The sequence below is a fragment of the Dysidea avara genome, chromosome 6 (genome assembly GCF_963678975.1).
Source record: "Dysidea avara chromosome 6, odDysAvar1.4, whole genome shotgun sequence".
In the NCBI taxonomy this organism is placed as follows: domain Eukaryota; kingdom Metazoa; phylum Porifera; class Demospongiae; order Dictyoceratida; family Dysideidae; genus Dysidea; species Dysidea avara.
Genome location: NC_089277.1, coordinates 37,555,513 through 37,578,705, shown reverse-complemented (window position 1 = coordinate 37,578,705; position 23,193 = coordinate 37,555,513). Strand labels below are relative to the sequence as shown.

The 23,193-nt window shown below is 38.2% G+C and overlaps 2 protein-coding genes and 1 long non-coding RNA gene across 3 annotated transcripts in view; 1 reads left to right on the top strand and 2 right to left on the bottom strand.

Annotated features, from left to right (window-relative positions):
- Positions 1-19,702, bottom strand: part of LOC136257366 (DNA-directed RNA polymerases I, II, and III subunit RPABC2-like) — a 52,717-nt gene extending 33,015 nt beyond the window's left edge. Inside the window, exons 1-3 of the mRNA XM_066050537.1 lie at positions 19,582-19,702; positions 10,959-11,019; positions 10,843-10,903 (exon numbers count right to left, since the gene is read on the bottom strand). Of these exons, the coding sequence (XP_065906609.1) occupies positions 10,843-10,903; positions 10,959-11,019; positions 19,582-19,607 (148 nt within the window). The 5' untranslated portion in view covers positions 19,608-19,702. The remainder of the gene's footprint in view (positions 1-10,842; positions 10,904-10,958; positions 11,020-19,581) is intronic.
- On the bottom strand, positions 17,062-17,504 carry LOC136257367 (uncharacterized). The gene is made up of 2 exons (XR_010701930.1): positions 17,303-17,504; positions 17,062-17,206 (listed from the first exon to the last, which is right to left on the bottom strand). It is a non-coding gene; the product is annotated as an uncharacterized lncRNA (long non-coding RNA).
- Positions 19,703-19,723: 21 nt separating the features above from the next.
- On the top strand, positions 19,724-22,712 carry LOC136257365 (cytochrome b5 reductase 4-like). Its single transcript, XM_066050536.1, has 11 exons — positions 19,724-20,040; positions 20,099-20,199; positions 20,330-20,420; positions 20,482-20,625; positions 20,686-20,794; positions 20,901-20,958; positions 21,023-21,149; positions 21,249-21,362; positions 21,428-21,694; positions 21,901-21,993; positions 22,080-22,712. The coding sequence occupies exons 1-11, from the start codon at positions 19,785-19,787 to the stop codon at positions 22,430-22,432; spliced, it is 1,713 nt and encodes a 570-aa protein (XP_065906608.1). The 5' UTR covers positions 19,724-19,784; the 3' UTR covers positions 22,433-22,712.
- Positions 22,713-23,193: the final 481 nt, after the last annotated feature.

Genomic DNA, 23,193 nt, shown 5'->3' with positions numbered 1-23,193 from the left:
CATCATGAATCAAAATTAATGTTGTAGTCATGTGATCTCATGTGTACCAATGTCACATGTTGAGTCTAATGGGATTTAGTTTACATTGTGAGACACAGCACGATGGAGATATGACTGATCAACATAGTGAGTATAGAGTAATAAATGGCCGACAATTATGGAAGAACTCTTTTGCTGCAGAAGGTCCATAAACATCATGTTACTAATAGTATTTTGAGTCAATGTGCAAAGTTTAATGCTTCAAGTATCATTGCATCATTAGGGTCGATACCAAAGCCTGGAATATATGAAAATATGCTTTTACAAGGAGCGCAAGAAGCATGTCGTGCTGAACCTAATGGTAAACTCAAATCAAATTCCAAGCAAGCTGTCTTTGTTAGTCTACCAATATCTCATCTATGAAGACTCTACCAAGGATGGAACTGAAACTGTCTCTATTCCAAGAGATTATCCAAAGGATTTGCAATATCTATTTGAGCATTTAGCAAAAGGGCTTAAAAGAAAGATTGAGAGAGATGGATCCATAGCAATGGACGATCCATAGCAGTGGACCTCAATTTGATTGACTAACCCTGGAGTGGAAGTGGAAACTGCATCGTTCGGATTAATAATACGGAAACAAAATCATTCTTGTTTAATGCTTAAACATTTATTAACTATGGGCATTGGGGATGTAAACTATTGGCATATTTGAGATACGTGATCGTGCAAAAATGCATTGTGGTAAATTTATCAGGGCTGTATACCAAATTCCATGTTCTCTTTCAATAGAAATCTGGTCTGAAGCAGTCTTTGCATGTATGTGCATCATACAAAGTGCAAAGCATTCTGCGTGTGTTCTCAAAATCCAGTTCTCACGATCAAACTCACTGTAATCTCAAATCTTTCACATGTATGGAAAAGTCTTACAACACCTAAAACAACCTTTCTTCACTGTATGTGACTAACTTTTCTTGTGGCAGGTGAATCACGTGCTACACATATCAAAGCAGCACTAATTTTTATTTTGCCATGTGGAAGGGCAATCTCTGTACCCCTCCATAGATGCAGGAGATCTGTTACTAATGGCTCAAGAAATGAATTAATGTTATAGGATGGTTCTTTAGGGCCAGGAATCAAATCACATATTATAATATTTTCTTGGGCACAGCAAATTTCACGTGGCAGGCTCAACAGCAACACTCCAACAGAGTATACGCTGTGTTCAAAAGGCTCCATCCAGTGCATCAAGCCATAAGAATGTGGTTGAGAGAAATATCCATAGTCCTCAAAATGCTTCCATACTGCTCCATCATAAACATCGGCAAAAAGTTCAGGGAAATGTAGCAGCCTCTGCATTGCTTGCAAATGTGCAAAATACCAGGACGAGAAAGAATGTCTGATTTATAACAGTAAGTTTTCAGTGGTCTAAAGACTTCTTTTTACCACCTACAGCTAAACAAACTTTTGGAACTGTACAGCTGCTCAAAACAATCTTCTATTTTAAAAATGGTGCAGCATTTAGGGAAATACACGATACTGCTTAAATTTTCCTGCTCTAAATTTATGAACTTTTTGGTTTTGGCAATTGTGTCTGGAAAAAAATTCTATCATTTGTATGAAGTTGTCTGAAGATGTAATAGTGGCAATACCCAACAGCAACATTTCTGTTGCTACAGTATGTTTGAAATTCGGAACATCAATTGCCTTCCACATGAAGAGAAATAATACCAATAGTTGTACTGTTGATGTATCAGGCATGATCAGGTGAACTTGTAAAGGTCCGTCTTCATCATCAAAATTACTCCATAGCTCTGGTCCAGAAGAAGTAATGGTCCTGTATGCAATTCATGGTATTTTTAAAGGAGAGGTACGTAAAAATCCACTGTTTTGCTGCATTTAAACACAAAGCGACACTAGATGAAAAAACATTTTGGGCGTAACTAAGCAACACAAATACTAAGCAACACAAATAATTATAAACAACATATCCCATGGAATAATCTGACACACACACTACACACACAGTGCCAATCACTCACTTAATAAGCAACAACAATGGCACACAAACTGCCAGGTATATTGTATAGGACAGTTTCACTACACACTTCCAGCAACTTCTGGAAATTGCTTAGCAACTTCTGGAAATTGCTTAGCAACTACCAATTTAGATACATAATTGTTTCAACACTATCTATTTTCCGGACCATTGCAACAGAGTTATGAACTGAAGAATGTTAGCCAACATAGTTTTGACTTAGTGATAACATGTTACAAAAAGTTTTAACAAAAAAAAATTTTTTTTAAGTAAAATTGTTTAAAAAATCAGGTGCTAAACATGGTGGATTCCAGGATGTGTGGCTCCTCAGGCACTTGTAAGATGACCCGGATCAAGTTACCACTGCTTGGGGATTTTAACAGTGTTAGCTTTGACATTCTCAGACTCCCTTTATGGACACGGTTCAGCTTTCTCACACAGTGCTAGAAACAGATACAACAGAAATGCTAGGATATTGTGTCTACTAGGGGTGTACCGATGTTACAATCGGTATCGGTACCAATATTGGGATATCGGAAATATCGGAAATTGGTAAAAATTAGGCTAGATTTTTACTGATATGAGCACGTGCGTGTACTGTAGAATGCCAGAAATATTTTTGTATGTTTTTGGTAATACGGTATGGAAGCCATTATGCCACGAGTAAAAGCAGTTGAGTGGGACTTCTTCACTGTTCGCGAAGACAGCGATAAGTTTGCCAGTTGTAACACTTGTAACGATAGCATATCTCATGGAGGAAGTTCCGTGAAGTCATACAACACAACTAACCTTATTGATCATCTTTTTAAAAAAGCACACTGAAGAATACCAGAAGAAAAGGATTAGAGACTTGAAGGAGCAAGAGAAGCAAAAAGAGAGCAAGCAACATTTAAACAGCTAACGATGGTAGAAACCCACGTAAAAGTGAAAGCGTGGGATATCAACGATTCATACAGTACGCGGTGTGTATCCATACATTAATAGGAGAAATGATTGCTATGGATAACCAACCTTTTTCAGTTGTTCATGACACAGGATTTAGCTGTCTCGTAAAAACTCTTGAACCAACGTACACACTCCCAAGCAGGAAGTATTTCTCAGAAACTGTTGTTCCAGACATCAAAGCGAAGATTGATTTAATGCTGGAGGAAGTGCTTGTAGATGTACCTCATCTGAATCTTACCACAGACATTTGGAGCTGCTCTTCAGCTTAGCAATCACTTATTAGTTTAACAGCTCACTGGGTCACGAAAGAGTTTAAACGAATATCAGCAGTGCTTCATGCGCACAAAAGTGAAGGTTCTCATACTGGTGAGTATATTTGTGAAAAGCTAGAGGACATGTTAAAGAACTGGGAAATTAATAAAGTACGAATTCATTTAATAATATAGATATAAAGACAATTTTTTTTGCTATGGCAGCTACAAAAGAATTTGTTAAGCAACGGAACATTAATATGTGTGACGAAGTGAGTGAAGTGAATGAACCACCAAACAAAAGGCAGCGTACTGATGACAATGGTACTAGTGCGTGCTCCAGTAAAGTGTGGGAATGTATCAGTGAAATATTAGAGGACTTGGGGGAATGTAGTGATGACAGTGTAGGTACCAGTGGAATGGAATTAAACAGTTTCTTAAGGGAGCCTTTGATCTGTTTTCAAAAAGGTAATCCCTATGTTTGGTGGAACGAGAATCAGCGAAGATACCCACTTTTAGGCAGAATAGCAAGACGATACTTAAGTGCTCCACCTACCAGCGTGAGAGACTCTTTTCTGGAGCGTGAGAGACTCTTTTTCTAGAACAGAAAACATTTATGATGAGCATAGATCACGGCTTACAGCAGAGTAGGCACTGTCAATCAAGTATAACTTGAAAATAGTGGGATACAAGCATTAACTTATTACATTTCTATTTCCATGATACAAGTATAACTGTAGTTTAAAGTTGTCACAGTGTGTAAGACAGCCAATGTGTTTTACAGTTCAAATATTACAAACAAGTCTAATCACTCAAATGTAAATATCGGTTATAGAATCGGTTATCGGTGTTAAGACTATGTAAATATCGGAATATCGGTAAATAGTGAAAATGTCATATCGGTACACCCCTAGTGTCTAAACAAAAGTATATAAACAAAGAATACTCTTTGCCTTGAAAAAAAAACACCACTATTTCAAGCAAAGATTCCTAGTGGGATAACTTCTTGTGAATAAGGCACTTTCATCATAATTATGACCACTCAAGATGATGCTCGACAACCAGTAGAAATAATATCAGAAAGCTGTGTACTTCAGACATTAAATACACTTGGACAATAAATTTTCTCAAAAATACATATAAGATAAACAGAACGAATATAGACGCTATTAAAATAAGCACAATTAACTTTATAGGTATGCATGTGAAGAACAAATAGTGCCTTTAGGAGTGCTAACAACATTCATACCACCTGAGGCAAGACTTCTACTAGGTATATCATTGTTTACTGTAACACAGATAGTAATTTACTGTAGTTTCATTAAGGAACAAATTGCAAACTCATAACATGGGTAGACACTGTGTGCGTCCTACAGTCACCACAATACCACACTACACACTAGAGTACACTACTCAAATATCTCAAGTCACTCAGCTAAATAATGAATATCATATAATAGCACAAGACCATTACTCACCAACAGACCAGCAAAGTAGTTCGTTGCATGCATCGCACAATCACCAACAAATCACCACACTACAAAGGCTGTAAAGGGTGATAATGGTGACCAACTCACAGGGACAAAGTTAATTCTACTAGCATCTAAATCTGGGCTGCTCTTGGCTTCCTAACTCCAGTAGTACACCTGTATAATGCCAATCTTTCCTACCATGTTCACCCGATATGACCTGATAAAGCAAATGATTTGATATACAGCACACACTACACTACAAAGAAGTCTATAGCCTGCAATAAGGACTGTGGTCTTTTCCATAAACCTCAACTGGGTCCCTGACTGACCACCAGTTTAAGACAAAATCCCACTTTGGGGCATGTAGACTGTACACACAGTTCAACAGAAACAGTTTTTATTACATTAGTGAGGGACAACAAACCTTTTAGGTACAAACCCAGCTGTAGTACTGTATATACTGTTGTTATGGTACAGGGATAAAATTTATTTTTCATCCCAGTGGCAAACAGCTGAATTAATAGTTGTAGTGGTAATAGGCCGAAATAAGGTGGTTGTTGCGTCACACCAGTCACACCTATTAAAAAGCTTCCGCACAATATGACACTTGTAGTGATTCGCGCTTGTTTACATCCATGTTATATCCCTAGAAGCCACCCGTTGCCAAGCAACAAGTACAAGTGTCATTTGTTTACAACATGAAAATGAGAGTAAAAACATACGACACACAGCTGGATTACTGTGGGGTAAAATTACTCCTCTGGATGACCATTTTATCAGTGAAAAGGATGATTTAAACAAACAAAAAATAACAATATCAAAAAAGACAATACTTTAGTTCTCCTTAGCAGCAACCTGCTCACTGACTGACACTGAGTACTCTACCGTTGTCTTGCTAAGCACCTGACTCTGGTAGCTCTACTATAACTACAGTACTACTACAGTTTGGTATGTACGTTTTGGACAATGTGCGTTTACTAACGTAGAGAAGCCATCATGCACTACTGCAAATTGACAACTTGCACTGCCACCGAGAAGAAATAGCTATCCAACCAATACTGCCAAGGTGCCATAGTGGTATTGTAAGGTTGTGGCTACATGACAAAGTATCTGGTACCATTTTGTGTACATGTTCAAAGTGTTAAAACACACACTCCTTGACAAACAGAAGCACATCAGGGATGAAGGAATGAAAGCTTACATCTCTCACAGAGACATAAACTGCTTCACCTGCCAATCAACACCAGCATTACAATAACATGTTTATGGAGCAGTTTCACACTTTTACAAACAAACCTGAATAGAGCATGTAGCAGACACTGAAACTATAGACTACATAAGGAACATGCTCTCAAGCTGTGTCTGTCTGGTAAACACAGCACCTATAACATTATCACTACATAAAGTTATTACAATGTTCAGAAAGCAAAAAAGCACCTTCAGGGTTTGTTTGACAAGGCTATTTCATACCCAGAATAGGGTACAAATTATGATACATGTTACCATTCATTAACTGATACTAACTAATTGGGTAAACCATGTACCATGTACCATATGCCACTGCCGCCAATAATAGTCACTTGTTCAAATAGTGAATATATTGTAAACCCACACACACACACACAAGAATCAACCCAACTCTACACTATAAACAAACACACACAGCAGGCACACACTGAAGAGCTAAGGTATACAAATATGCTGAATCCTTCAACAGCGATGGGATGTGAATTACAAGTTCATTTTGTAATAACTTTGTCCTTATTGTGGAATTTTTCTATTGTGTCCATAATTCAAATACAAGTGAAATATCAACATAGATGACCAATTCACGACCAACACATTTACAGCCTCTAAAATTGATTTACGATAAAGCAGTACACATACAGAGATTAGTTTCCATAGCAACTGTACTGGAAGACAGGTGAGGAAAAGTTAGTAGAGGACGCATCCCATACAATTTTATTAAATTTTTCTTCCTTGATGATAAACAGCTGAATTAACATGTGTTGTGGTAATAGGCTAAGAAGAACGAAAAAATACTTCCACACTTCCACACTACGCATCACTTGTAGTGATTCTCGCTTGTTTACATGTTAACACCTCCTGCGAAGCTGCCGCCGCACGTGTTAGACTGACTAGTGACTTGTCATGTGTAGAGCTAACCAGTTGACCTCTTCTGTACATGATCCAAAATTTCTACTGACTGACTGACTGACCAGCTGACTTTCATGCGCACTAGTTATTCAAATATAAATCACACTAGAAATACTGTAGGCCAAGACTTCTGCTACTTCAAGTATCTGTTAAAACATATTACACAAACACTCTTATGAAGTTTTTATTATGATGCAATTAAAGTAACCAAAAAGCACCTTCATGGTTTATATGACAAGCTGAACAAAATCTCTGCCTAAACATTAACACCTTATGAATTTCTTTACATTTCATTAAGGACAAATTGTGCACAAGCACAGTTTGTAAGAAGTACGCCACGTGTAACTGCATGCGTCATATGACCACCACAACACCATACTACAAGTGTGAAGTCTCAAGTCACTCGGCTAAATAATGAATATCATAAATCCACATGCATACAATGTCAACTGAACTCTACACTACATTACACCCTCACACCTAAGGCATGCAACCATAACAAGAACACACATAATCACTAGTGCGTACCTGCGGACAAGGGAGCATGTAACTCCGTAAACAGCAAAATTCAAACATAGTTACCAAGTACTATAATAAATAACTTTTAAAATTTCCTAATTATGATATTATGCAGAGGTACATGCTTGAGTACGTCACGTTTCCACTGCGACGAAGCAAAGCTATGGAAATGAAGTTCAATGGCATGACGTAGCACAGGCTTAGCAGAACAGTCTAGATCTACAGTCGATTATCACACAAAATTACTCAGTTTGACTATTCCAATATTTACCTTCGACTTGACAATCTTCCTATCGCAGCAGCTTAGTTACCTTCACACTAGACAATGGAGTAGCAGCCCATTCAGTGTATCCCTGTTGCACGTAAGAATGATTTAACCAATTACATACATAGTAACACTGGACACCATGTTTGAATTTTGCCCGTAGTATTGGTAGTGTATGGAGATACACGTTCCCTTGTCCATAGGATTCAATGAGCTCCTGATCATATACTGAGCCTCAAACTCTACAGATTTAGTGGAACCTGTCTACAACCATCACTATTTTGGGACCAAGATTCAAGAGAATTATAAGTTAATTTTGCTCCATTAAATCTTTACCCTAGCTTTGAAAGTTTTTCCTACTGCAAGCATAATTCAAATACAAGTAACACAATTGTACTGGAATGACAGGTGACCAGCTGTAGTAGAATGATATGAGGTACATGTCAGTAGAGGGTGTTTCTTGTAAGATTGTATTTTTCCATCTTGATGATAAACAGCTGAATTAACAGGGGTAGTGGTAAAAGGTTAAGAAGAACGAAAAATAAGTCACACCTATTAAATTGTTTCCACACTACGCATCACTTGTAGCGATTCTCGCTTGTTTACATGTTAATGCCTCCTGAGAAGCTGTGCTGCCACCTGCCGCTGCACGTGTTAGACTGACTTATGACTTGTCATGTGTAGAACTGACCAGTTGACCTCTACTGTACATGATCAGTCAAAGAATACTTCCAGTATGTGAGGTAGAATACCACAGTTGCTTTTAAAGTGACCGGAAATGCTTACCTACGAGTTTCTACAAAAAGATTTTTTAAACTGACCAGCTGAATTTCATGTGTCACTAGTTATTCAACTATAACCACTCGCTAATGCTAATGAACACTAGAAATATTGCAACAAAATGTAGGCCAAAGACTTTCACTGTTTAAGTATACGACACAACAAATTACATACTCTTTTCTCACAATATAGACCCTGTGCATACCAAGGCGTGTTCTGGCAAAAAAACCGAAAAACGTTGCTACGGCTTCAAGTTTCACGATAGATTATGAGAAAAACTAGGGCAAAAGTATTGAGCATTCTATTGCAAAAACCTTCCCTAGGTGGAATAACTCGCCATGCAGCAAATATGTTATATACTTTTACCCAGTAACTTACTTTATACCAGCACTACTCTATCTTTTAGCATGATTCCTTCGTACTAGCATTAAAAAAATTTCATAGGCATAGAATGCGTATGTTTTTTTGCCCTCAAAAAATGGCGGATGCATTATTTTGATGATGTAATGAAGTGCTATGCCTTAGCACACACATGGTAATATCTGACACTAACAGAAAGTCAAATACCACAATGTTAAGATTATTACTAAAAACCAAAAAGCACCTTCAGGCTATACACAAGCTGAACAAAAACCACTGCCCTGAATATACTAAACATTAACACCTTATGAATTTCTTTACATTTCATTAAGGACAAATTGTGAACAAGTACAGTTTGTACTGCATGTGTCATGACCACCACAACACCATACTACAGGTGTGACAAAGTCTCAAGTCACTCGGCTAAATAATGAATATCATAAATCCACACGATAATCAACTCAACACATTACACCCTCGTATCAAGGTATGCAACAACACACATGATCACTAATATCAAATAGTACAATTAAGTAGTAAAACATTTTAAATCACAAAAGGGTAAATTCACAAATCACGTGGTATCAACAGCCTTCATAATTCATTGGTAGAATATTCACTAACAGAAAATTAATCACGAAGACGTAAAAAAATTTCATAGAAAATAACCTGACTTACCAAATAGGTGTGTGAACATACAAAGTCTACATACAAAGTCTACATACAAAGTCTACACACACACACACACACACACACACACACACACACACACACACACACACACACACACACACACACACACACACACACACACACACACACACACACACACACACACACACACACACACACACACACACACACACACACACACACACACACACACACACACACACACACACATACACACACACACACACACCAAACTACACTGCACGCACACAGAGTACAGTGGACCTAGCAATTCACTGTCATGAATACGCTATCATAGTCAGAAATTTAGAGTCTACACTACCATCATAATGTCATCATGTTATTACTATTTTTAACAGCACAGATAGCTATGGTTTTACCCAATCAGGTTAGTCAGGTTGGGCAACAACATAACATGGTTGAGGTGTTTACAGTATCACATGTTGTGATTTATCAGATTGTTGGCACTCTGTTTATCGATTGTGTGTAAAGAAAACAAAGCCTAAAACAAGTTGACTTCTGTTCCCTGCCACATATAGCAAACAAGAAATATGACAAGTGTAATAATAACAATTCCAAGATTTAGAGTCTCTAAAAAGTGGTTCTAGGTACAGATATACAGCTATGGACAGCTTCCAGAGAAAAACATAAAAACTAATGAGTGTTGTAAGTTAGTCAACAAAACTATACCAGCTGTAAAGCAAAGTTCAGGTATGAGCCAGCAGACAGATAAAAATTATTTTTCATTCTCATGGTAAACAGGTGTAGTGATAATAGGCCGAAACAAGGTGCTTGCGTCACACTGGTCACACCTATTAAAAAGCTTCTGCAGTACACAACACTAGTAGTGATTCGCGTTTGTTTACATGTTAGCACCTCCCTAGAAGCCGCCTGTTGCTAAGTAATGAGTAAAAGTGTCATTTGTTTTACAACAAGGTGTGAACAGTTAAGTCTCACAGCAGCTGAAATTAACAAAAAAAATGGTCCAAATACTACTTGCACAGCAGCAAAAGGTCTAAGCAAAAACAGTACACATGCTTACAAGCTCACCAACAGTTTTACAACATACAAGTTGGAGATAACAACTTATCATATAGAAACATCTTCACACTTACAGCAAAAGCTGATTGCCACAATACAAACAAGTTGTATTATATGCAGAACTCTACAGCAATAACATACGTACTAGCTGAAAGGCAAGGCATACACCAGTGTGGTTTTCGATATCCCAACTACCCTGTATGTAGAATGTCCCATTGACTCGGCATACAACTTGAGTAACGAGATTGTATTGTGAGCAACGATTATACACTTAGTACTAAACTGATGGGTGAAACTTTCATTTTACAAAACAGAAATGATGAATGCTTACAAACCACTCACCAGCTGGTAGGAACTCTACTGCAGTGTCCTCCCTTGGTCCGACATCTTCATCTTCATCACCCTGCACAAGAGAACAGTACGTCTCTCCACTACTGGCAGCTAGACAAGTTACCAACCGGTGGCATCTCCATCTCATCAACATCACTGTATACATCCCCACCTCCGTCATCGTCAAATCTGTGAACAAAGAAAGAATAACAGCCTTCATTTAAAATAGGCAAGAATAGGTTACATTAAGAATACAGTTGACTTAACAAAGTAGAGAAAAGTTCAGTACAGTATACAGGGTGTATATAGGTCTCCTCCAACACTTGCATATACTGAATGATGGAGAATGGGATTCTTCTACATTTAGTTAAGAAGATATATACCAGCCTTACAAAGAAACAATTTTACTATTTAATACCCATATTTCCACTGCTTAGTATCTATAATAAAAAGGTTAAAGTGAAAAGGTCACCTCAAGCAGTGTAATATTATATAGCAATCACTTCCTGCTTATCAAGCTGTTTCCTGACCACTGGTGCCATGTGCCACACACATACACTCATTAAGGTGGACACATACTTGTACACTACCACACATTCCTACACACACAAATTTGGAAGCTAATTCAGTAGTGTTCTCAAACAACAGCTGTGCAGTTATGTGTGATTGATTGATTGATTGATTTTTAGTTTAACCTCATGGTAACCTCATGGTAGCCGTGACCTTCAGGCACACAACTACTGGTATGAAGGTCACAGTGTCCCCATAGAATAGTGACACCACTGATACAGCAAAAGCTGGAGTATTCAAAAACATACTAAATAACTGAAATGGTATAACAATTCTACAAAATATATCAGGATGGTGCCAAGATTTTGTAAATCAATGGATAAGGTCTCCATAACAACAAGGAGAAAGCAAATACATACGTACATACGAACAGCTATGCATTTTAACTAATCAACTCTAAAGCACTAACCATTAGGATTAAAAATTCTATATATCATCCTGGCAGCCTACTAACATATTGTTACTATATTGCGGCCAACTAACATATTGTTACTATGATAACACACATGACCGACCAACCAACCACAAATTATATTTACAGGTGTACACTAAATACTGTAGCTCTCAGGACAACATTTTCTGCTTCACTAATCATCATTCTATTAATGGATATACACTTTCATAGTGTTATGCACGGGTACATGTCATAACTGGTTTTCCTGGTGCTTACTCCATAAATACTGTATCTACGTTTATTGTTTATATATAAAAGCCACTCATTTGTGAGAATTTTAAGACTTGTTATATGTTGCTTAGCATTCAAATCTCAACAATAGAAAAGTTGTTAACAAGCTAACACACGTGTTTGAAGGGTTAAACCCTTTCACAGAGATAACTTAGATTAAAAATTCACAGAGGGCAATTTGGTTGCTTCAAAACAGAGACCTTACAGCTTATATAACAACTTTGTAAATGATGACCTTTCCGGGTTGTTAGTAAGCTAAGTTTACATACAGACAGGAACATGTAAGGTTTCAATATATAACTTGTCATATCTAACATGACCACCACATGACCACACAGTGTATACAGCATGGTTCTATGTAGTATATGAATTTTGTAACAACTTAGCTTGTAAGGTCAGTGTACAAATAAAATACACAGGGACTATGCCAAGTAAGTTCCACTGTCTGTCAGGGCATTGTTACTAAGGTCACCTGTTATGGACACATTAAATGATGTCTCCAAGCAATGCTAAAGGTGACATAAACAGACAAACTACGAATGACTACCCATGGATACAACACAAACAGTGACACGAATTAGTGTCACTGCAACTGATGACAATAAATGACATCACACTTGGTAACACCACAACTATGACACAATCTGACAACCTAAACTTAGTATGGTTATTTCATAGTTAACTAAACTCCATGAAATACCATGACTTTACTGCGCAGCGGCACCCCCCCCCCCCCTCCCTGACACACACACGATTGCCTTCCAAGATCTTCATCTTCTCTTCTACATGGAAGACAAAGGTTATCATGGTAACCGCAACTTCCCTTTCCCATCACATGCTTATCAGCAATGGAGGTGTGCTCAGGGGTAAACCAATTGTTTATATTATGGTGAAATGTGATCTCATACAATATATACTGTAGCTCACAGTTGTGTTAGAAACAACCAATGCTCCAATAACTGAATAGTTACCCTCCACCAAACTCGGCAATTGGATGGCCATTCTCAGCCAAGATTTTGTCAGACAAAATTGCTCAATACATCTTTCAACAAGGCTATATACAAAAAAAGTATCCTTCACAAATTTGCTTCACATTTGTGACTATAGTATATGAGTGGTAATTACTATTCTAGCTGATTCTGTTTTGGGACCAACAGTGTCCTGTATCCTATCTTTCCAGGTCATAAAGGGATACTTCGGGAGAATTATTGAGTGTCCACATTATGCAGGTGTCCTTATTTTCAAGTGTCCTGATTAACAGGTTCCAGTGTATTGCAAGTTGTGTAAGTCCTTTTAGCTACTGTAAAATGGCCTTTTCTAACAAGTACACAGCAAAATAAGGGGATTAAACAATACTACAAAAGGTTATTGTATACAAACAAAAAGTCAAGAGGTGAATTTCCCTGTTCTAATCACATGCTTATCAGCAATAGAGGTGTGTTCTGGGCAAGTGGGGATGGCACAGCTATGTTAACAATGTACATAATGGTGAAATCTGAGACACCAAACAGTCAGGCCATGTTTGGCCCACATCCTGTGGCTGCACAGTGTGTGAGGCCTGGATTTATTCAATTATGCTTCACCCTTATTTGGTCATAAACAATAGCACAAAGATATATGTATGGCTGCACATACACAGGAAGTCAGTTCTGGATTATTCTGTAACAAGAAAGCACAGGTCAATTCTGGAACTCTGGATTAGCCAGTTAAACCTGTACTAAATAACAGGTCAAGCAAGCACACTAACAAGGTGAAACTTGTTCTACATGTAGCCAGCACTTGGAAGTGACCATTAAAGCACATTTGAAAGTTGGCAACAAAATTTTAAACAATTTTGGGAATGATAGAGTTAAGAATCACTATCCACATGTTATAAGAAGGAACATAGCCAATCAACTAAGTGATGGTTACACAAATATACAGATACATAACACTTGTCAGTAAGGGAGTATGGTGCACTGAACAAAACTATTTTGAATGCAACAGACAAGAAACCACCTCGCACATGTCTCACAGCTAAGAACGAGCATGATCCTATATACAGCCAAAGCAACGTGCAACAAAGCTGTACCAGCGTTGTATCTTGCACCCTCACATCATTGCTATCCTTGCTGGCCATTTTATCAATCACTTAATAGGAGGAATAGCACAACTGAGTTAGGGCCTTGTACTCACTAGTGTGAACAAGGAAAATAAAGAGATACTTTCAAGGTACGGTATGAAATTCAGATGCGACAAAGGAGAACCATTTAAACTGAATTTTTAGGGTGAGAAAAGGGGTGTTTTTAGACACCTTTACAGTCCTTACATGCTATGGGAGTTTGTGTGCATAGAGGTAACCAGTTTACTGGCCAATGCTGCTGCAGGTTTAAGGGTTAAACAGGTTATACAAAAAGATACAGACCTGGTTAGTTATATTGTACTATGTAGTACACAGTAAACTAAACCTTGCTATGTTGTTGCCAGCACTTAACAGTGAAAATTAAACACATTCAAAATAGACACAATGGGATATACCTGCACTGAGCAAAAGGTTTTGAAGGAACCACCAAGCCACATGTTCACAATTAACAACTAAGGCACTCACCAGAAACATTTCAATTTTCACAGAGATAATTATGAATTGTAAATAGCTAACTTCACGAAATTTGAGGGGTAAAAAGTTTTTTTTAATTAAAATTACTGATACCAATGTCTCTAACAATGCATGCAACAATTCATTAATAAAACTTTCAAAAATGGAACATTGTGAAAAATTTTACCATCAAAAAATGACCAGGTTTGATAATATATTTCCAAACAAAAAAAAGAAACGCAGCTTGTGCTGTAACCCCAAGAATGTATAAAGTAGTGTGATAGGGAGATAGAGGTTAGGAGATATTTGAACAACATCCTGTGTCCAATCAACTACATTAGGCTGAGAAACCACCTTGAACATGTCAAGGAACATAAGTCATGCAACTAAGGCACACAATCTGTGCTAAAAGGGATTTAATGATTTGACAAAAAAATAAATATGTAAATAAAATAAACACAAAATCATCACCCGCACCACAAGAAAGCAATACAGCAGTTGTCACAACTAAGCGAGCATGCAGTGGTAACACACAAACCTAGTACAAACACAGAATTTAAACACTGTTATTTCTCTCTGACTACACAGTAGTTAAAGAATTTACTGATACAAGGGACTTCACAAGACATAGCTATGCTTGTCAACTAGACACGACAAACTATACACTTCATCCTACAAGCCTAAACACCACCATCAGAACTCTTTATACAAACCTGTTCACCTCTAGTCACACAAATAGGTTTGTTTATAGCACTCCAGCATCAACATCCTGGATTGAGATTAGGCTTTGCAACATGTTCGGAAAAGTTATTTACAGATGCTTGCACACACAAAGGATTCAGAGCATATGTTCACTGAGATTGACTGCTTTGAGCACTTTCTGACTGAACTGAATTTATGTCAAGTGGAACCTCTCTGAAGTAGAACTCCACAGGAGAAAAAAACACCATATAAATTACAGACAAACAGAAAGATTTTGGTCCCTCCATCTACACTGCAGTAAAAATGAATCAGGTCCCAAAGTGTGCTGTTAAAAAGGATTCTACCATATGAGCTGTTTTGGTATCTGTCTTGCTCTATTGAAATCTCAACACACAATGTGGAGGGTATTCTGAAGGCATGCAAGGTGGTTGTTTATTTCTGGTTGGTATTGTTGTTGATAACAGCTACTACAAAACCAAATATACACTTGGAATTTGAGATAAACAAACAAAAACAAGCCATCATTTATTAGACAGCCCAAATTGGTACATATATAATACAGGTCTTGATGACATCAGCTAGCACACAAGCCCATCCTGTCAACACATGCTTGGTTGTGGTGGTACAAAAATGCCATCAATGTTATCCACACCTCTCTGATGGTGCTTGTGTAAACAGGCGTGAAGAAACTGGGAAGTAGGAAACACCACTAACATTTAAAGATCAAAGCATGCCATGCATGCCATGTTCTAAGAGTGATTCAACACCTTAGCTGAATTTCATTGAAGAGGTTTGCAAGTAAATTTACAACAGACCTCCTCTCCCCCATCAAAGGGTGTGGGTGCACCTGAACTTTACCAGTGACTGACCAATGAATCTGGGACCCTTCTAGATCGTAGCTCTAATACCTTAGCTCTAATACCTTAGCTCTAATACCTTAGCTCTAATACCTTAGCTCTAATACCTTAGCTCTAATACCTTAGCTCTAATACCTTAGCTCTAATACCTTAGCATGTACACAAAATGCAATGTTCAAATCCACACACCATCTGCTATATACCAACATCACACTAATCACTCCCATACCAATATTCCTGCTAACAAAGAAATATTGAAGAATCTGATGGACAGAGGAAGTTGTCAAGTACAGAGGTAGGATCAGACTAGAGCACTCCAGCAAGGACAAATACAGAATAACTTTATGAACACACTATGGTAACATAAACAGCAACACCACAGGAATACCAGACACACTGTAACATGTATTATGTTAATGGATTACTGCTGTACATCTCATGTTTCAACACTTCTCAGTAACACTTGGATGGCATTTGATCTACACAGGCTAGCAATGTGAAGAAATTCTCTTCACTCATTTTACAGCAAATATAATAAGAGTAGTGAGATGAAATATAGCACTCACATTTGTATATTTGCCTATGGCCCATGTTCTCGTAGAAATCTCACAGCAGTGCTGACAGACAACCAGTCAACCACCTTGTAATGTGTTGTTAAAATTCTGTAATCAACCAAGCTCACTTTCAAGGTGAAATGATGCAAAGGCTTTCATAAACAGATACCAAGCCAGAGCCAGGAGTCTACACGATTGGGTCCAGACAACATAAGGTAATATCAGTATCTAATTTAGACCCCAGCAGTTGTTGTACCATCCAAACTGAAACCCTCATTCAATCAGGTATATGATATTTAAGAATATTTTAAAACCCACAATTAAAACAAGAAGCCTACTGTTCTTCTAAAGTGTACATTTTCTTGCTAAAATACTCCTTCAATGCAAAAAATAGTAATCTTGCTCTGAGAGTTTCTGCTATAGAAAGGCTCCACTAATCAAAATAGAAATACACTTGTAACATGAGACACATCTCAAATACACTAGTACAAAAAGGTATGTTTACTCTCAATGAAATACAATACATTACCATAGATGGCAGCCTCACAATGCTGGATGTTAACAGGAAGTGACTTAACTGATGATGGTGAGGAGAGGAGACATATAGGGTCCGCAGGTCAGAGGAAACTAATATCATAGTTTACTAGAAATAATTGTCTATTTATTTTACTGAAGCGTTTTAGTGTGTGTGTGCACGTGCGTATGTGCGCGTACGTACACGTGTGTGTGTTTGTGTGCATGCTATGTCAATTACAGTGTCTACACACACTACACTCTAACACAGGAGACACTACTAACACAGGAGACACTACTAACACAGGAGACAAGATGTCACAACCTATTCATCCACCTAACTAGCCACAAAGTTAACAATATTAACTTCACTGAACAGCAAATAAACACACTTGCCCCAAATTTAATCATCAACATAATTATTCCAAGCATAATGTCACCAAATAACAATCAATTCACTAAATATTTCTTTGAACCCACTACAAGCATATGATAGGGAATTACAATTAACAAATTCCAATAATCTCTAACACATATGTGTTCTATTAATCAATACTAAAAAGTTGGTAACATGAGATATAATGTTGCCACGACAATTCGTAAACACTGCTTATAAAGAGACGGCTCAACTATTCAGGAAAAGTCTGGAGCAGCAAATCACATAAAGACATTGCCACAATAACTCATTATAGGCTACAGACACATGGCAAAGTTTATATAATTCTTCCTCAGGATGAGGCCATGAACATGAGTACTCAACAGTACAGTGGAATTTACTTGCAGATTTGGGGCCATACTGAAGTCTCGAGTGTCCTCATTTCAGGGAATATCTGTATACCAATACAAATGGAACCATGGACAAGTGTCCTGATTATCAAGGTGTCCATGTTTCATGGTATGGTTCCACTGTGCTAAGTAACTGAATTCTACTCATTGAGACCAAATACATACACCTAAAGTAGCCTTATGAATGTACTTGCCTCATGCCCGTGTCAAGAACAGAATTGAGTTAGCCAATTCCAGTGAAATACATTTCAAGTTGACATTGTATATAACACCTTATCAAAACAGCACAAAGCTATAGGGAACTACAATATTCACACTACATGTAAAGCTATACAAGAGGTTTAAAGTGTGTAAACTTTAGCTGCACTAACTACACAAAGTTGGGACTACAACTTGCGTCCTTAAATGCCAGTTAAGGGTACAGAACTTACATCACAAGTACACCTGTTTAATTAAAAACTGCACAACTTTTTTTTATAGTGCACAGGAGGCTTCGATTTAAGGATGTAGCTAACACACAAATAAACAAACTAAAATTATTTACCACACAAAATGTGTTCCTACAACTTAACACACTCGGGCAGTGATAGCTACTTAGATAATTCAGTGACGGCAGATCCTGGCTTTACTATAAATTATCACACAAATATTATGTCAATATTGAAGGCATTTTCTGAAGAAAATCACAAGCTATTGTGGAAGCTACAATGCTACTTACTTACTAACCCACGGCCAGTCATCTCTAACTGTGTAAATGGTTCGTACAAGATATGATAATTCATGGTTGGCCAATGAAATTAAAACAAACTGTATCTCAACTTTTATGGAATAATGTACAGTTAGTCCATAACGGTACAGTACCTAAACACAACCTGAAATCATAAAATGAACACATCTTCAGCAGAGATATAATATTAGCACTCCAGTGAGTTGTATAACGCAACCAAGGATACCTTTAAAAATTTGTTGGGATATATATATATATATAACACGCCCTGAAAATAACCCAACACTTAAAGACATATCCTGGAGAGCGTTGGACTGTGAAATCACCCATAACAATTGTGGGGTTTCACGTAACAAAAGACCCCCAATTTGATGCTAAACTTTGCATTACATTCCACAAAACACTCCATACGAATTATTCCAGGTGTAAAAGTGCTCAGCTATCATAAATGCACTGATTTGGTAGTGCTTATAAAATTCGAATTTTGGTAATCCTAACTTATTCAAGCACTTTGAAAATGAAGAATGTGGTCAAGACTCCTATATAACTAGCAATTACGGAGCATTTAAAATAACCACAACCACGCGTGAGTTTATTCTGTCTCACAAGGCGCTGTCACGCGCTCAGAGGAAGTACTTGTAACCCAAAGCGGACATAGTGCCGAAATCTTCTAAAATACAATTTTACAAACACGTGAACACAGAGAACAATATGAGCAAAGATTCGCAGCATACACACACTATGTGACAAATCAAATGCGCTGAAACAAAAGGGATACTAACCCGTCAAAATCGCCCTCTTCTGCCATACTGCCGTGTCACCATAGGTCACCCACAGGTCACCACGTGGGCTTCTTGTACTGCGGCGTGCGCTATGTAAACTAACCGGATGCAGTAATCAGTATAAAAGACGGTGAATAGCGCGAACAGACAAAATCTTCAGTCGAAGTATAGCTAATACAGTTACTCCACGTTTCATCATCGAGATGACTGCTGTTCTCAGACCGAGTGCCGTGTCTATGCCTGAGCTGGGCAGTCAGCTGAAAAGCACCTCCCTTTCTCCTGCAAGAAGAGCTGTCAGCAAGCGTAAAATGCCAGTCGGTAAAGGACTTATCGACTGGATACGCCTTTGCAGGAGCAAGGGCACAGACCTTACTGGCGTTGGTGGTGTACGAATCACCGTGACCCCAGAGCAGTTGGCCCAGCACAACAAAGAAGAAGATTGCTGGACAGCTGTGCGAGGTAGAGACTTGCACTCTCCTGTTCCTTGCAAGCTATTTAACAGCTTTTGTTTCTGCAGGAGTCGTCTACAACATCACCGCTTACTTGTCGTTTCACCCTGGAAGTGTAAACGAGCTGATGAAGGGAGCTGGTATCGACTGTACAGTGCTCTTTAACAACGTAAGTTAGCTAAGTCATAGTGTGTTGATTGGGACTAAGCCCTTAATGGAACTGCACGCATCCAATAGATAAAGTAGCTACTTCTATGTGTTTAGTGGCAAATTTACTAACCTTTCTTATTTGTTTACAGGCGCACGCCCATGTCAGAATCAGCCAGACTCTTGCGGCATGTATTGTAGGCGATCTCGTCCTACCGCCGTCAACGTCCGTCTGCCCTGCCTGTAAGTTGATATTAACTGCAGCGCGTTTAGCTGTAATGATAACCGCGTTTTATCCCTGCAGCTCCTATGACAGCTCTATCGCTCGACCTCACCTTCAGCAGCACGGGACGAGAGGTTGCTGATAACGTCAGAACTGTCAGCCCAGCTTCGGTCAACGAAAACTCCATCTCCACACTGCGCGAAGTAGCTAATGAAACAACAGATGGTAAGAACAGAACACTGCTTAAAGCTACATTGTTTGAGTTGTATGTGCTTTTCTCTGCAGAGTCAGACTCTGGAGCGACCTCTGAAGCTGAAAACAGATTGAGTCTAACTGGAACGTCATACCAAAATAGGAGAAATTCCAGAGGGTGCAGAGACAGACCTTCACCAAGGTATGCAGCTATCATCCCGTTTGTAGCAAATTTGTAGATTAGCTATGATATTGCTGTTGATTGGGAATCAATCAGGATTACATAATATTGTGCTTTTTTTTTATAGTTACAAACTGGAGCAGAATGATGATACAATCTCACTGACCATCAACACTCAAAAACAGGTGTGTAGCTATAACTTTATACATGGTAATAATAATTTATTGCTCAATGATTTTCCATTTACAGTTACTGAAGCCATCTGAAGTTATTACACGGGTGGTTGATGGCAAATTCGAGGCTTTGGTGCTGCTGGAAGAATGGATGTACAAGATCACGATGGGTCTGAGTGATAGACAAGTTGGTCAATGTACAGGTAAATTCTTGTGGCTGTTGTAACTAAGATGATTTCGTTGTTTTGTGGTGGCATAGAGCCAACAGGATGGTGACATTGTGTCTTCTTCTTACCTTATAGTTGCCACAAAAGACTCCATTGCTGTGATCACATTGAGAAAGAAACTATGCAACAACTGGAGTGACCTGCATGACCTGCCAATGACTGATTTTCTCATGCCAAGAACTGAACACAGTAAGTCATAACAGGTTTATTAACAGGCTGCAGGTAGTAATTGTTTTGTGTTTTTTCTTCATTAGACAACAAATTTGTTAGTTGTAGTCTAAAGGCAGTGGAATCAGTTACACACAACAGTAAACTATTCACCTTTCAGTTACCGGATGGGGCACATATGATAATCCCAATTGGTTGCCATGTGAAAGTTAAAGCTCATGATGAGCTCACACGAAGTTACACACCGGTCTTGCCGATATCCAGTGAAGCTAGAGATGACTCCACCATCAAGCTGCTGGTTAAGCTTTACAGTGATGGACGAATGTCACGCTACTTGTCTTCTCTTTCAATTGGTAAGTATTTCTTGTAGACAGCAGATCTCACCATAAAGGCTTCTTCCTGTGTTAGATAGAGCAGAGCCCATATTATATCACCAATGAATATCATACAATGTTAATATTGACTAAAGAGATGGCTTTGAAACTATACATTTAGTTGATGTGTGTTTGGGTGGATGGCTGTGACTGAAATAATATCATTTTTTTGTCTTTTGTTTTAGGTGACCAAGTCTTGCTGGGTGAACCGGAAGGCAGTTTCAGTCTTAGCCAGTTTGACTCTTCCAATGAAGTAGTGTTGCTGGCTGGAGGAACTGGTAAGTATAATATGTCTTGTAACATAGTTGTAATAAAGCTTATGGTAACAATGTGTATTAATTGCTATCCTGTCTGGTTAATATAGGATTTACACCCATGATGAAACTTCTAAGACACCACCTAGCAACACACCCTGCTAAGCCCTGTACGCTGCTGTTCTTCAACAGAACTAATAGTGATATCTATTACAAGGCGGAGCTGGACGAGTTGGAGATGAGAAATCCGAACTTTACTGTCGTACATATTCTTTCAAACGCCGGGTCCGACTGGCAGGGTGTGAAGGGTCGTCTAAACAAAGAACTATTGATCGAACATCTACCAAAACCAGCAACAGCTCAGCATTTGTACATGTGTGGTCCCATTGAGTTTACCCAAGGATTAATCACAATGTTGATGGAACTGGAATACCCTGACAGCAGCATCCATCCCTTCACATAACAATCTTACATCAAGTTCTACCCCTCTTCCAATCTACATTAAACATTTCAACTGTAAATATTATTTTAATATTATTTTGTTAATGAATCGCTAATCGCTTACACATTCTTTTGTTGTATCTTATTACACTCTGTAATGTACTTTCACTTATTCTATTGTAAGAATGCTGTTGTACCTATATCCTAGCTATATTAGCTAACAGGTATGTGTATCTGCTGGTCATGTACATATTGCAATCTTGTGTGATTTTAACTTTCAATACAAACTGATTGAAAACAGACATGTTAATATTATTAGTGTAGGGGAGCCTTGGGTGGTGACACCATAACAAACCACTGTGGTTAGTTACCATAGCAACCAGATGGAATGTAAACAATTAAGTTAGTGTTTCCATGACAACTATCTGCACCTGCTACTTCCCTTGCTAAAAATCTTATTCCACAGGGAATTGTACATTAAGTGTTTCCTACCTGCAGCAACCCAATTAATACCATTGGTGAATTAAGCTGTTAAATCTTGAGCTAGGTCATAGCTAGCCAGAACATCTGTTTATCTTTGTACCATTTCTTTGGCTCAGCACGTGCTTTTTAGCATAGCACTGTAAGTACAATACGGACTAATTCTTGGTGTCCCATCTTGCAGCTCAAAGGTTTCGGGTTGCATGTAGTGCATCAATGGCTTCTTGTAATGGGTCTTGTTGAAAGAAACAACTTGTGTTTTGTGTTATTTAGTCATCAATCATACAACGCGATCAATCTTTG

Excerpts from the sequence above, each read along its gene's own strand:
- LOC136257365 (XM_066050536.1), top strand. The coding sequence starts at position 19,785 with ATGACTGCTGTTCTCAGACCGAGTGCCGTGTCTATGCCTGAGCTGGGC. Across the intron at positions 20,421-20,481 it reads AACGTCCGTCTGCCCTGCCT|CTCCTATGACAGCTCTATCG; the intron begins GTAAGTTGATAT and ends TTATCCCTGCAG. Across the intron at positions 21,994-22,079 it reads GTTGCTGGCTGGAGGAACTG|GATTTACACCCATGATGAAA; the intron begins GTAAGTATAATA and ends TGGTTAATATAG.